At 44.8% G+C, this 16,181-nt stretch overlaps 2 protein-coding genes across 7 annotated transcripts in view; both read left to right on the top strand.

Moving 5' to 3' along the window:
• The window catches only part of LOC134210429 (protein sickie-like), a 109,882-nt gene extending 103,736 nt beyond the window's left edge, over nt 1-6,146 (top strand). The window contains exons 5-6 of the mRNA XM_062686476.1: nt 4,548-4,722; nt 5,837-6,146. Coding sequence (XP_062542460.1) covers nt 4,548-4,722; nt 5,837-6,146 — 485 coding nt within the window. The remainder of the gene's footprint in view (nt 1-4,547; nt 4,723-5,836) is intronic.
• Nucleotides 6,147-6,377: 231 nt separating this feature from the next.
• Nucleotides 6,378-16,181, top strand: part of LOC134213704 (protein sickie) — a 241,842-nt gene continuing 232,038 nt past the window's right edge. For all 6 annotated transcript variants that reach the window (XM_062692997.1, XM_062692992.1, XM_062692996.1 and 3 more), the window contains exon 1: nt 6,378-7,473. In XM_062692997.1, coding sequence (XP_062548981.1) covers nt 6,404-7,473 — 1,070 coding nt within the window. In that variant the 5' untranslated portion in view covers nt 6,378-6,403. The remainder of the gene's footprint in view (nt 7,474-16,181) is intronic.

The following is a 16,181-nucleotide window of genomic DNA, read 5'->3' as shown; positions in this document are numbered from 1 at the left end:
CTTGAGCCTCTTGAAAGGAGGCTTTCCTGAGCCTCTTGAAAGGAGGCCTGAGGCCTCTTGAAAGGAGGCTTCTGAGCCTCTTGAAGGAGGCTGAGGCCTCTTGAAAGGAGGCTTCTGAGCCTCTTGAAAGGAGGCTTGAGCCTCTTGAAAGGAGGCTGAGCCTTCTTGAAAGGAGGCTTCCGAGCCTCTTGAAAGGAGGCTGAGCCTCTTGAAAGGAGGCCTGAGCCTCTTGAAAGGAGGCTTCCTGAGCCTCTTGAAAGGAGGCTTCCGAGCCTCTTGAAGGAGGCTTGAGCCTCTTGAAAGGAGGCTTCTGAGCCTCTTGAAAGGAGGCTTCCAGAGGCCTCTTGAAAGGAGGCTTCCAGAGGCCTCTTGAAAGGAGGCTTCCAGAGGCCTCTTGAAAGGAGGCTTCCAGAGGCCTCTTGAAAGGAGGCTTCCAGAGGCCTCTTGAAAGGAGGCTTCCAGAGGCCTCTTGAAAGGAGGCTTCCGAGCCTCTTGAAAGGAGGCTTCTGAGCCTCTTGAAAGGAGGCTTCGAGGCCTCTTGAAAGGAGGCTTCTGAGCCTCTTGAAAGGAGGCTTCCAGGCCTCTTGAAAGGAGGCTTCCGAGCCTCTTGAAAGGAGGCTTCCTGGGCCTCTTGAAAGGAGGCTTCCGAGCCTCTTGAAAGGAGGCCTGGGCCTCTTGAAAGGAGGCTTCCGGGCCTCTTGAGAAAGGGAGGCTTCTGAGCCTCTTGAAAGGAGGCTTGAGCCTCTTGAAAGGAGGCTCTGAGCCTCTTGAAAGGAGGCCTGAGCCTCTTGAAAGGAGGCTTCCAGGCCTCTTGAAAGGAGGCTTGAGCCTCTTGAAAGGAGGCTTCTGAGCCTCTTGAGGAGGCTGGAGCCTTTGAAAGGAGGCTTCCGAGCCTCTTAAAGAGGCTTCCGAGCCTCTTGAAGGAGGCTTCCTGAGCCTCTTGAAGGAGGCTTCGAGCCCTCTTGAAAGGAGGCTTCCGAGCCTCTTGAAAGGAGGCTTCCGAGCCTCTTGAAAGGAGGCTTCCGAGCCTCTTGAAAGGAGGCTTCCGAGCCTCTTGAAAGGAGGCTTCCGAGCCTCTTGAAAGGAGGCTTCCGAGGCTTTTAGAAGAATGCTTCTGACCATTCTTCAAGGACGCTTTTGAGCCTCTTAAAAGGAGGCATCCAAGCAAGCGTATTGAAAGAAGGCTTGCGAGCCTTTCAAAAGAAGGTTCGGAGCCACTTGAAAGGAGTCTTCGAAACTTTTGAAAAAAGGCTTCCAAATCTCTTGAAAGGAGACTTCCAAGCATCTTGGAAAGAGACTTTCAAGTCTCTTGAAAAGAGCCTTCCAAGTCTCTTGAAAGAGGACTTCCGAACCTCATGAAAGAAGGCTTCCAAGCTACTTGAAAAGAGGTTTCCGAGTCTTTAAAGGAGGTTTCCAAACCCCCCGAATAGAGGCTTCCAAGCCTGTTTAAAGGAGGCTTCCAAGCTTTTTGAAAAAAAAAAGTCTCAAAGCCTCTTAAAAGAAGGCTTCTGAGCCTCTTTTCTTGAAAGGAGGCTTCCGAGCCTTTTGAAAGAAGGTTTCCGAGCCTTTTGAAAGGAGGCTTCCGAGCCTTTTGAAAAGAGGCTTCCGAGCCTCTTGAACAAAGGCTTTCAGGCTTCTTAAAAAGAGGTTTCCGAGCCTCTTGATAGGAGGCTTCTGAGCATCTTGAAAGGAGGCTTTCGAGCCTCTTGAAAGGGAGGCTTCCGAGCCTCTTGAAAGGAGGCTTCAGGAGCTCTTGAAAGGAGGCTTCAGGCCTCTTGAAAGGAGGCTTCCAGGCCTCTTGAAGGAGGCTTCCGAGCCTCTTGAAAGAAGGCTTCCGAGGCTCTTGAAAGGAGGCTTCCGGGCCTCTTGAAAGGAGGCTTCGAGCCTCTTGAAAGGCTTCCAGGCCTCTTGAAAGGAGGCTTCCTGAGCCTCTTGAAAGGAGGCCTGAGCCTCTTGAAAGGAGGCTTCCAGGCCTCTTGAAAGGAGGCTCTCGAGCCTCTTGAAAGGAGGCCTGAGCCTCTTGAAAGGAGGCTTCCGAGCCTCTTGAAGGAGGCTCCGAGCCTCTTGAAAGGAGGCTTCCGAGCCTCTTGAAAGGAGGCTTCCGAGCCTCTTGAAAGGAGGCTTCCGAGCCTCTTGAAAGGAGGCTTCCGAGCCTCTTGAAAGGAGGCTTCCGAGCCTCTTGAAAGGAGGCTTCCGAGACTCTTTTAACGTTCATGCTTTATGTCCTACATTCAATACGTCTTTTAACTTCACGGGAAACGTCATTGTTACATGTCACAAGCGTTCTAAGGTAAACAAATTCCTCAACAACTTCAAGCACATCCCCATCAAGCACTAACTCAGCACCATTACGTTTTCCTCTATCTCTACCTGCCACCATGTACTCGGTAGAGCTAATGGTAAAGCCTATCCTCGCCGTCTCCCTGTTCAGTGGGACAAAAACCTCCACTGCTGCTCTGCGATACATTCCAATGTGGTCGATGTCGTCCGCAAAACCCAGGAGTATATGCAACCGTGTGATGATAGTGCCTTTCCTCTGCACGCCAGATATCCTAATCTCCCTCTCGTGTGCAATGTTGTGCAATTTAAAAGTGCATCACCCTGTTTCAATCCGTCTAAGGTCCATCAATCCGAATACTTGATTTCGAGCCATCCAGCGTTGCACGTATCAGTCTTATCAGTTTCGCCGGAAAACCATGTTCGGACATTATCTGCCACAGCTCATTTCTCTTCACTGAATCGTACGCTGCTTTGAAATCAAATAACAGATGGTGAGTCTGCAAGTAGTATTCCCGGAATTTATCAAGGATCATCCGCAGGCTAAACATCTGATCCGTCGTTGATTGGCCTCACGAAAACCTGCCTGGTATTCGCCGACAAAGGACTCGTCAAGCGGTCTCACTCTGTTAAACAGGATACGCGACAGGATTTGTACGCCGAGTTCAGAAGAGTGATTCCTCTGTAATTGGCACACTCTAGTATGTGCCCTTTCTTATAGATTGTGCACATGAGGCTACCGACCAGCCGGCAGGCAGTTCTTCATCCTCCCATATTTTCTGGATAATGTGGTGGATTGATTGATGCAGCTGCTCACTTCCGTGTTTGAGAAGCTCGATCGGGATTTCGTCCTTCCCAGCAGCTTTACTGTTTTTCAGCTCGTTTAGAGCCTTCTTAACCTCGTCTAGCGTTGGTGGTTCCACAGCTTGACCGTCGCCGATTATGTTAATCCTGCTCCTCAACACACATTCATTTTCATCGTTCAACAAATCTTGGCTGCCACCATAGTCTTGTCTGTCAGTAAATTCGCCTCTCGATCATTGCACATGGCGGGCACTGGCGCAGTCTTATGCCACGCGCTATTGACAGTTGCGTAAAACCTTCGCATATCGTTTCTATCCATGTTACCCTGCGCTTCAGCTATCACACACGGTACCGCTCTCTGTTGGAACAGGTACGAGCCACTAGCATTCGACTCCTAGCAATATTTTTCTCGTCCGTCACTCGTCGATCAGCACGTGGTCTATCTGTGAGCAAGTGTCTCCACTCGGATGTTGCCAGGTGTGTTTGCAGATATTCTTTCGAGCGAAGTAGGTACTGCTGATTGTCACCCCTCTGGCAGCAGCAAAGGTTTCAAGTCATAGACCATTATCGTTGGTAGCGGAATGAAGGCTTTCCGTACCAATGACAGGGCGAAAGATACTTTCTTTTCCGATCTGCGCATTTGCATTCCCGATAACAATCTTTACATCTCCGTAGGCCTGATAAAGGCTCTCATAGAAATCATCCTTCTCGTTATCAGGATTATCGTTCGTTGGGGCATAGATGCTGATCAGACTATATATGAAGAATTTGCCCTTCATTTTCAATACGCAAATGCGGTCGCTTATCGGCTTCACCGGATAACACACTTCATTTGCTTCCCAATCACTATGAAGCCAACTCCTCGTTCTGCTCCGAAACCGCCGCTATAGTAGATGTGGTACTTGAATGAAGTGTTCGCTATGGGATCCATCGCCCGGAATTCACGTTCTCCAGTTCCGGGCCACCGTATTTCCTGAATTTCTGCCACACTCACGCCGACCTTCGCCAGGAGCCTCAAAAACTAGTGGACGTCATATTTAAATCACCCCTAAGACGTGAACTTGGTTACTCGAAGCACCATCATTTTATTTTCGAAATCAAAAAGGAAACAACCCAATTTATAGAAATCCGTAGCATACAAACAGCTTTCATAGCCTTAACAGTAATCAACTTTCAAAAACAATTTTGTTTCCATTCTCGATGGTCGTCCCACAGCAGGGCTCAATTTCCCTATGCGCAGTCACACTTTTACATGTTCTTCATAATTGGAACAACCTTTTTTATCCGCTACACATCCCAACCACACTGGACTCAAAATAAAGGGGGAAACATGCATTAGAAACTCATCCGCTGACTTCGTATTCCCACGGATCTGCTTACAAATTTTTACCACATTTTCCAATCTTCTTCCGAACGGCAACGTTTTAATTTTCACTCGTTTTTTTTCTCGTTCTTCTCATCCACAGGACTTCATCCGGCTTGCAGAAGCACACCCTCGCTAGCAGCAACGGGGCGTAGGAGGAGCCCAGGCAGGAATCAGCGCCGGCAGCGGAAGTACCCACACGATGGCAACAGCTGCCCAGGGAGTCCGCAGCATAATGGGACGGCGATAATAACGCAGATCCCCAAAGGAGGCAGCAGGTAAATATCGGCTCGCTCGGTTTTGTCGCTTTTTGTTATGATGGGTCTGGTCTACGGCTGCTCTATTGCTTCGGTTAGGTATTTCTGTCTCTCAGATGTGCGGCGGGGGATCGCAACAGAAGGATGATGAAAATTATGATGCTACTGGTGCCGCCGCACTTACTGACTGGCTTTTTTGTTTGGATACGATGGTTATAAACAGCAAACATGTGTCTGTATGGAGTATGGAGAAGAGGCGCACTTTTCATTGCTTTTGGGACATGGATGGGTTGGTGGGGTCGCTTCGTCCGTCGGTCGATGCCGGTGGTGGCTGTGTGTTTGTCATCCAAAATGGTCTTCTCGTGAATCGAGTAAAATGCGTTTGTGGGGAGCATCACATTTTTTTTCGTGGAGGTTTTGCAAGACCAATTTCGAATTCACGGCAGCGCAGCAGGTTTCATTGCATGCTTTTGGTGGTAGCACAAAAATAAGGGAGTTTTTTCTTGTAGAATCGCGAGTTGTTGTTTGCTACACCACACGACGGCGAAGGCCTTTTCTATGGCACATCTGATTAAACGACGGTGTCCCCAAGGACACGTTGATAGGAATTTATGGTTTCATGTGCCAGATTTGGGTGGAAAAATGATGGGGGTAACTTGTGAAACTTGTTGAAAGAACGTGATCGAAATCATTAAAGTGAGGAACCGCTTCACTCTTTATATTGCCGAATACTTGAGCCGTTCTACACATTGTACCAAATTCAGGTTTCAGCCATAACGTAGAGTTGTTTTATTCAAAAAAAAAAATCAAACAACTAGATGGCTTCAAATAAAAATAGCTAATACGGTGATATGTCCATGAACTTGATTAATTCTTTCATCATGATTTCGCCACAATAATGAACAACACCTTCCCATTCCTTGGATGAATTAGAATAGCCCTGAATAGCCCATCCACAAATCAGAATGAGCAATTTACTCCAAAAAACATACAAAAACCAGACCGATAAATCAACCGGTGACTAGCAAAATATTTCTATTAACATGCTGTATGGCTTTTTCTCTGGTTTCCCGGAGCAGAACCCCCGCCAGATTCTATTCCGTCATACATTTCGGTGTGTTTACTCTCGTTCCAGCCTCCGACCACCACAGACGACATGCAAGATTCCGGCCAGTCCCTATGCGACCCAAACCATCGGGACCAACCACATCAATAACAACAACAACAGCAGCAACAGCAACCACAACAACAACGTCACCCTAATCCCGAACGGAAATGTTACCAACATTCCCAACCCAACCCAGAAGCAATCGATGCTGGAAAAACTGAAACTATTCAACAGCAAAGAGAAACAGGACAAAACCTCCAAATCGACCATTTCCAAGCGGACCAGCTCGAGCAGTGGCTTTTCCTCGGCTCGAAGCGAACGGAGGACTCGAGTCTGAGTCTGAACGAAGGTCCCCAGGGAAACCCGCCAAGGAATGCAATGTGGGTAAAAATCCGACACTGCCAACAGTAGTGCCAAAGTTAAATCATCGAAGCTCATCTCATCCAAGTCGAGCTCGAAGGATGCGTCCGGGCGAAGACTTCCGCGGTGGGGAAACTGGGCGGGGACAAGAGCAAAGTGGGTAAGGATCAGCCCCACGATACGCAACATTCCGATCACGGCTCGAAGGCGCACAAAATTCCGACGGCGGCGGCCATGACGACTGCAGCCAACGCCAGCGGAGGCCAGCCGAAGACCGAATCGAAACTGAAACCTGCCTCTGTGGGAGGTACGGGCAGCAAAAAACTCGATGCAAAATCCGAAAGTAAAACTAGTTTGTTGCTGCATCAGCAGCAATTGCACCAGCCACAGTCACAATTGCAACCTCCGAAAACGATGGCCGCTCCACCGTCAGTCAATACTGGGATTCCGAAACCGATGGCCGCTGTGAAGGGAACGAGCAAACCGTCGCAACCACAGCTAGTCCTTCAGGAGCACAAATCAAAGGATGAACTTTCGAAGTTGGATCGCGCTCTGGCTGGTTTCGGAAGCCATCAGAACGGCCTGATCTCGCCTCAGCATTTGCCTAATAACATATCAAACAACAATAGTGATCGGTTGAATGTGGTGAATACAATCAGTGTCGGTGGTAACAACAACATCATGGGCAGTCCTTTGAAACTTCCCTCCCAGCAGCAAATCCCCAGCTGCATGAGTGACAGCATGCACTCAAATTCGACACAGGGCGCATCCATTGGTCAACACTCCAACTCCAGCGAGTCCAGCAGTGTCGTTTATCGCCCCAGTGGATCGGAAAGTGGCTCCGAGCTTATCTCGAATCTCAGCTCCCCTCACAAGTCTTCGCCCTCGTTCCTATTCAACGATGTCAATTTGAACAACAATAACAACAACAAGTTCAACACCGTGCCATCAAAGATCCTAAACACTGCCCAGCACCAGAATGGGACCATCTACGAGCAGGAGGAGAAGCAAATCACCGTGGTTCCAATGAGACCCCTGCTCCATGGGTACAACAGTCACGTCACCCTGCCGACTCGGGGTGCCCGCGGCCATCACTACATATCGGAGTACTGCGAGGACCTGGGCGGCCAGGGCTATTGCAGCGATGGGGACGCCCTGCGAAAAATCCCCGCACGCTACTCGGACTCGATGGAGAACGGGTACCTGTCGGAGGGCGGTGGCGGTGGAAGCAGCATGATGACACGCCAGCAGTACATCAGCTCCTTGCGGAATCGAACGCCGCTGCCCACGACGATCGAGGAACGGTGAGTAGTATTTGAAAAATCATAAAAAAAAAGTTGCTGTTTTCATGTGACCCGAAACCGCTGTCGGTCGAGGGTACAGCTCGTATTATTATTGAAGCGGATAATTTATGTTTGGGTAAATGGCGAGGGCCGAGGTGCGTGCGTGGGATTTGTACGGTCGTAATTCGCTATGGGCAAGGAAGATTCAAAAGGCGCGGGGAGATGTCTTGCCGTGGTGACAGTTATTTCTGTTGGTGGATTGTCTGGTGTTTGGGATGTGGGGCGTCGTCTGTTGGGTAATAATATGTGGAATAAAGGAGATGCCGATGAAAAGGGGGGCCAGTCCGAAAGACATGCCGAGGAATTAATTCATGGGATTAAGAGGTCGAGCATTGCTGGGGATGGCAATTGCTCGGAGATTTGTAGTGTACGATGATTTATTGGAGGGGTCATTCTTTGCGGAATTAATTTACGGAGAATTGTATTTGAAATCAATTCATTTGCTGACGATTTGAAAAAAACTAGAATGGAAGTGATAATACTTGATCTGCCCATGATCGCATAGCTCGGAATTGAGTAGGTGGCAATGTTCCTTCAATAAAGAATTACTCCATGAGAAAAAAAAAATAGCTATGCTGCCCATGATTTCATGGTTGACGTAACAACTATTAAAAATATCGAATTGAAATTTCTATGCGTAACTAAAGTAATTCCACCACGGTAACATCGATAAGTTGCATATTTCTAGTCACATTTGCGACGTTGATCCTTAAAACATCCCACATACCTACATGTCTATGATACCATGGCCGTTGAATGAAAATGAAATAAAACATTAGAAGGCCTGAAGACCAATGTTAGAACTGTGTTTGAACTGCATTTAATGAAGAGAAGATCAAACAATGTTCTCTTCATCATCCGTAATTTAAAAATACGGAGTCCCATGGAAAACTTTAAATATTTCACGCAAAAAAAATATATGTATGAAATTTTTTAAACGAAGAAATCAAAGTAAAAGCAAATACCAAATATGAAATTTATTTAAAAAAATGAGGCAATAATTATCAAAAACTTATGAAAAAGAAATTACATGCTTACAAATACAAAGATAGTCCATTTTGAATAAAATTGCATTTTAAGCTCAAAGCATAAAGCAAAATATTCCATATCAATATCAAAATCTAATTTTCATTTTGATATTATAAATTCCCCTGCAATTCATTCAAAAATTGCTCCAGACAGTTCTAACCTCAAATTTCATTGAAATAATTCTCCTTGGAATTCCCCCAGGAATTCCTAAGGAAATTTCCCCGTGAATTCCTTCGGGAATTTGCCACGATATTCCGTCGGAGACTCTCTCCGGTAATTCCCAACAGGATTCCTTCAGAAATTCCCGCCATGCTTCTTTCGGACATTTCTTCTTCGTGAATCTTCGTGGATTCGGGGGGGATTTCCGAAAAAAACGGTGGGAATATTTCTGAAGGAATTTTGATGAGACTTTTTGATGGAAATCTGAGGAGAATTTCATAAGGACTTCCGGGGGGAAATTCCTCCCGAATATTCTTCGGAAATACACCTTGAAATTCCTTCGGAAATCCTCCCTCCCGATTTTTTTTCGGAAATCCCTCCAGAATTCCTTTGGAAATTCCCCCCTGAATTCCTTCTGAAATTTCCTCCGGAATTTCTTCGAAAATTTCCCCCGGAGTTCGTTTGGTAATTTTTCCCGGAATTCCTTTGGATATTCCCTCCGAAATTCCTTTGGATATTTCCCCCTGAATTTCTTTGGGTATTCCCTCCCGAATTCCTTTGGATGTTCCCTCCGGAATTCCTTTGAATATTCCCTCCGGATTTTCTTTGGATGTTACCTCCGGAATTCCTTTTGATATTCCCTCCGGAATTCCTATGGATATTCCCTCCGGAATTCCTTTGGACAATCCCTCCGGAATTCCTTTGGACATTCCCTCCGGTGTTCCTTTGGACATTCCCTCCGGAATGCCTTTGGATATTCCCTCCGGAATTCCTTTTTATATTCCCTCCGGAATTCCTATGGATATTCCCTCCGGAATGCCTTTGGATATTCCCTCCGGAATGCCTTTTTATATTCCCTCCGGAATTCCTTTGGACATTCCCTTCGGAATTCCTTTGGATATTCCCTCCGGAATTCCTTTGCACATTCCCTCCGGAATTCCTTTGGATATTCCCTCTGGAATTCCTTTGGATATTCCCTCCGGCATTCCTTTGGATATTCCCTTCGGAATTCGTTTGGATATTCCCTCCGGGATTTTGGTTTCGGCATATTCCCTCCGAAATTCTTTTAAATATTCGCTCCGGAATTCCTTTGGATATTTCCTCAGGAATTGCTTTGGATATTCCCTCCGGAATTTCTTCGGATATTCCCTCCAGAATCCCTCCGGAATTTCTTCGCAAATTCCCCCCGGAATTATTTAGAAAATTCCCATGAATTCCTTAAAAATTACCCATGAATTCCTTTGTAAATCAGAGCCTCTTGAAAGGAGGCTTCCGAGGCCTCTTGAAAGGAGGCTTCGAGCCTCTTGAGAGGAGGCTTCCGCGTCTTTTGAAAGGCTTCGAGCCTCTTGAAAGGAGGCTTCCGAGCCTCTTGAAGAGGCTTCCAGAGCCTCTTGAAAGGAGGCTTCTGAGCCTAAAGGGCTTCCGAGCCCTCTTGAAAGGAGGCTTCCAGGCCTCTTGAAGGAGGCTTCCGAGCCTCTTGAGAGGAGGCTTCCAGGCCTCTTGAAGGGAGGAGGCTCTTGAAGGCTGAGCCTCTTGAAAGGAGGCTTCCAGGCCTCTTGAAGAGGCTTCCAGGCCTCTTGAAGGAGGCTTCCGGGCCTCTTGAAGGAGGCTTCCAGGCCTCTTGAAAGGAGGCTTCCGAGCCTCTTGAAAGGAGGCTTCCGAGCCTCTTGAAAGGAGGCTTCCGAGCCTCTTGAAAGGAGGCTTCCGAGCCTCTTGAAAGAAGGCTTCCACACCTCTTGAAAATAAGCTTCCGCCCCTCTTGAAAATAAGCTTCCAAGGCTCTTGAAAAAAGGCTTCCGAGCCTCTCGTAAGGAGGCTTCCGAGCCTCTCGTAAGGAGGCTTCCGGGTCTCTTGAAAGGGGGCTTCCGGGTCTCTTGAAAGGGGGCTTCCGGGCCTTTCGAAAGAAGGCTTCCGGGCCTTCTTAAACGAGGGCTTCCGAGCATCTTTTAAAAAGGCTTACGAGCCTCTTGAAAAATGCTTTCGAGCCTCTTGAAAGGAGGCTTCCGAGCCTCTTGAAAGAAGGCTTCCGCACTCTTGAAAGTAAGATTCCGAGTCTCTTGAAAGGAGGTTTCCGAGCCTCTTGAAAGGAGGCTTCCGGCTCTTTCTAAAGAAGGCTTTTGAGCCTCTTGAAAGAAGGTTTTGCGTCTCTTGAGAGAAAGCTTCCGAGCCACTCCAAAGGAGGCCTCCGAGCCTCTTGAAAGAAGGCTTCCGCACCTCTTAAAAGTAAGCTTCCGAGCCTCTTGAATGAAGGCCTTCGAACCTTTTGAAAGATGGCTTTGGAGTCTTTCAAAAGAGGCTTACGAGCCACTAAGAAAAAGGACGCTTTCATCGAAGGTATTGAGCTTTACGGACGAAGGCCTTTAGATTGTAGATTTTTGTTAAGAAACATATTCTTAACATCTCATTCAACATCTTGTATCGACATTAGAGATTTTTAAAATTTGATCATTTGACCTGTTGTCTGTTGGTCTTTTGTCACACAGCTCTTCATACACTGTGCTGGCAGGATTCAAATGCCTTTAATTTATTTATATATTTATATTTTTCATATTTATTTGTCATGAATATTATGTACAATACCATGTTTTAGAACAATAAATATCAAAACTTTACCAATAAGTTTTTATTAAATTAGTTCTACATCCGCCATTACGTTTTTTTGTGCGAGGTACCCCAGGTTGAGAACCGCTGCTTTAGAGAAATGTCTTCATCTCCGGCAATTCCTCCCAGAATTCCTCCGAAATTCACACCAGTTCTGATCAATCATGTAGTAGGTTATATATGAGCTAAGCTAAGCTTAAATAACTTATCTACAAATTGCATTCAATCGATTTAATATTGAACTAAGATTTTGACTGCCTAACAGATCTGTTGCTCGACTGGCGAAGCATTCGTATTTCCGTTCCGTATTCTCCTAAAATAAGTTTGATCCAGCCAAGATCTTTTCGGCTATATTCCCTTCTTAAACAGAATTCCACATTCGACTCCTAGAAGCAAAATAACGTACAATAAAACTTATTTGGCATAAAAAAAAGTCCGACAGCTGATGCGCTCATAAAGTTATTATCTGAACTTCCGCTCTATCCCTTGGCGCAACTTTTTCACCCGAGAAGCGCAAACAGCACCTGTTGACACGAATATGCAGTCAAACCATGTCATGCTGAATCCAAAGAATAAATCGAAAATTCCCATTTCAATATTTGCGGCAGCTTTGCATCTGATGCTCGGTACGCGCTGTGCAGTTCTGAGAATTGGACCGCAGGTGAGCGATTAAGTTGGCACATCCGCTCGACAAGGCATAATTGATTATCTGTCACTTATTCCGTTTCGTCGCAAGCTCGCAATCTCCACATAATTCGATTATGTCTACGGCAAGTGCTCACTTTTTGGCGGCGAAAATCCCTCCGCTTGGTAGCAACATTCTATGCTGTTGGGGAGTTTCCGGCACGCGCAGCATCGATGCTGTGGGGCTGGGGAATGGAACGCCAAACATGAATTCTTCTCTTCTTTATTGAATTCCTCTGCCGCAAGCAGCAATAATTTATCAACCAGTAAACGATTAAAAAATTCGAAGCACTTGCTCTGATCCATGTCGCTCCGTACAGGAAGGCTCAACTGCTTCGTTCGTAGAATCGCTTCGGTAGCTCTTCTTTATTCAGTTACTAAGCAATGTGGAACTCCTTTGGGGAAGGAAGCTCATGGATACTTGTTCGGAAACCATAAATGGGTTGCCCTTGAGGGGGCAAAACCCTTTTGCCGATACACCAGGAATGGCCGATGATTTAATCCAAACAAAATCCTGATGGCTGACCACCAAGAAGAAGGAGGTCATGGCAGCTGTAAGGGTGAAAGTATTTTCGGAAGCTTTTCCTCGAAAGGTTACGGTTCATCAGAGTGAAGTTGTTTTCCGAATTATTCCAATGGTGATTTTTTCTGAGAATATTTAGTTACCTTCTCAAGTAAATCTCGAGCGAATGATTTTCTTTTGAACAGCTGATCCATTACCACAAAAAAGCGGTAGCATTCAGACATAAAATTATATTACAGACACACCGTGCTGTTTGCTTCTAACAATACTTTATCATTGAATATGTGTAATTTAATTTCCTCGCAGTAACCCATCATCCTTCTCTGGGCAACAACTGCTGTGGCAGTAGAAGCAAGACGATTTCCGTCAAATAAGGACTCCGTTTTCGGAAGAATGCTTTCAAGCAGTGTCATTGTTATGGAAGCGGGAGAATATTCCTACTTACTGGTCGCACCACCGATCGTATCTAGTAGTCTGCTGCATACACCACACGCTGTTCTTAAAGCCTCGATGGGGCCAGTTACCATGGTGTTTATCACTGTTTCGTTTCGAAAGCAACCTCCTGCCTGGCAGCTCGTATCTATAGTTTGCTATGCATGAGGGAAGGCTCCAGTCTTGAACCATTTTGATGCTTCGGAATTATTTTCATCGCCTCCTTTTCAGTAATGCTCACACACAAAGGGAATCCTTGTCATGCAATTCTCGTCGACTGCGTTCTGAAACACCCCACATTTTGGCAGGGGCTGTTGTCCCGAGAGGGGTGCGATAAAAAAGGGATCTAATGAATAGAGAACGTAATTATGAGTTATGGGCTCCAGTGGAACCGAATTTAAGACGTATGTAGTGCGGACTGGTGCGTGGTGTCCATAAAATGGGGGATTTGCATTTAGAGTTCGACGCACCATCAACTTAATCGTGCGGATGCCACCACACTTGGGTTTGACACCCGATACAGGGCTTTCGATGGGAATGCAACAACCTCGTCGGAAGCTGCTTGCGTTCATGCTGGAGTGGGGCCAGCATTTTCGCTCGCGTGCTCTCTGTGTAAAATTACAGATTAAAGAGAGTTTTATGGCATCAGAGTGTCATCCCTCGAGCTGCAGTGCCCAATGAAGTGTACAACTTTGGGTGAGGGAAGGATGGCTGATAAAAGTGATATGAATTTTAATGAACGAAATGCAGTACATTCAGTTTCGAAATGGGTAGTTGTGCGGGGATGTTGAGATAATTACTGGAAATTATAGCCTGTATGGAAGGAGTATCTGCTATAGATAACAACCGCTTCAAGCTCTGCTGGACTCATAATGGTAGATTATTAATTAGTGAACGTATTATTCACGTGGGATAAAATTACAAATGATTTAGTTAGTGTGTCAATGGTAATCGCTCAAAATAGAATGAGAAAAGCTCATTAGTTTCGAATAGTCATGCAAGTAATTTGTTTATTACTGAAATAAATTCATGTAAAAGAATATCTGTTTGCATTACAAAATTCTTTTTGGCAATTTTAATTATCAACCGTCTAAGACGAATTAAGTACTGTCCATTTAATTCCACCAGTTAATTTTCGTGATCTTTGCAGATACGTATTTCGACCACAACTGTGTGGTCGTCTTCAGTGTCTTGTACTTGACTCGACTTAGTCGAGTGTACGAGTGAAGACGACCACACAGTTGTGGTCGAAATACGTATCTGCAAAGATAAGATTAACTGGTGGAACTAAATGGACAGTACTTAATTCGTCTTAGACGGTTGAATACATTCCACTAAAAGAGCTATATATATTTTTCTGAATTTTAATTATTTTTATGCTCAGGCGTTTCAAATATTCCATGAAGGACATGCAAGATTGCCCATTTATCGTTCCCATTTATTAAAAAATGATTCTTATTAACGTAAATTAGTGGAAGTAAAAGGAAGGCAATAGTTATTTAAACCGTGTAACATCTCCCCTAAGACGCTCGCAAACAATTATTGCATGAGCATGAGTATGAGCATGATTACCGTGCATTTCGTGATCGACCAGAACAATCGCAATTGCACAGGGAACCAATGGATGGAAGCATGGGACTTGCTCTCCAACCTTAGAGCTCTCAGTCCGAGAGCTCTAGAATTTTGGATGGTCGATAACGACGCTGGCCACGTCCTAACGGTCATCGGGGAATTGGAAGGAATAGATGATGCAGTCACTCGCCCACTGCAAGCCGAGAATAACTCTGCACTCGCCACGAGTTCCTGCGTATTTTTATTGGAATCTGGGGGTTAGCGTTTTATGGCAGAGGTTCGTCTTGGTTAACGGGTTGCCAATGTGATAGTAATAAAAGGGTGGTGTAATTGGATGCCGAAACGTACTTTTTCGCTCATTTCGAATTCTAACAGTTACTGCTAGAACTAATCAAGTTGTAGGTATAGGGATAGAAGATGGGAACGTTATGACAGCCCATTCCCAGTTCTAGCGATTGCTAAAACATGAGAAAGATATGAAAAGATAGAAATTAGGAGGTTTGGAACGGGTCTGGGATTGAACCCATGACCTCCTGTGAGGAAGAAGCGGTAGCCATACTGACCATTACCAAGCCCTATTCTAACAAATAAAGACAACTTGAGCCAGAAAATAAGACAAAATAGGACAAATAAGACAAATGAAGACAAATAAGACAAAATGAACCAAATAAGACAAATAAGACAAATAAAGACAAATAAGACAAATAAGACAAATAGAACAAATAAAACAAAATAAGACAAATAAAGACCAAATAAAGGCACTAATAAAGACAAATAAAGACAAATAAGACAAATAAGACAAATAAAATAAATAAGATAATGGAAGACAAATAAGAACCAAATAAGACAAATAAGACAACTTAGGCAAATAAGACAAATAGGACAAATAAAACAAATAAAGACAAATAAGACAAAATAAGTCAGACAAATAAGACAAATAGAACAAATAAAGACCAAATAAGACAAATAAGACAAATGCAATAAGACAAATAAGACAAAAATAAAGACAAATAAGAACAAATAGATGATGAATAAGACAAATAAAGACAAATAAAGACAAATAGACAAATAAGGCAAATAAAGACAAAATAAGACTAGATAAGACAAATAAGACAAATAAGACAGACTCAGACAAATAAGACAAATAAGGACAAATAAGACAGATAAGACAAAATAAAGACAAATGAAGTCAGAAATAAAGACAAATAAGACCAAAATAAGACAAAATAAGACAGAATAAGACAAATAAGACTAAATAAGACAAATAGAGGACAAATAAAGACAAATAAAGACCAAATAGAACAAATAAGACAAATAAGACAAGATTGGGACTAGATGGGACTTGCATGGGACCAGATGGGACAGATGAGACAGATGGGACCAGATGGCGAGGAAAGGTAAAGATGTATCTCAAGCTTGCAAGATTATGCATGAATGAGAACTACTTTACATTCCGTGGAAGCTTCTACAAACAAACGAAGGGTGCACCTATGGAAATCCGCTATCACCGTTTTTGTGCGAATTATTCATGGCGAATTTGGAGGACAACCTAGAGGAACAAGGAGTACTACCCGAGAAGTGGTGGAGATACGTGGACGACATTTTCAGCATCATCAACCGGAAAGATCTACCCAGGATTTTGGAAGCGACAAATAACGAGCAAATAAGA

The sequence above is a fragment of the Armigeres subalbatus genome, chromosome 2 (genome assembly GCF_024139115.2).
Source record: "Armigeres subalbatus isolate Guangzhou_Male chromosome 2, GZ_Asu_2, whole genome shotgun sequence".
NCBI classification, from domain to species: Eukaryota; Metazoa; Arthropoda; class Insecta; order Diptera; family Culicidae; genus Armigeres; species Armigeres subalbatus.
Note: the sequence above shows the minus strand (reverse complement) of the source record. Positions and strands in the feature narration are given on the sequence as shown.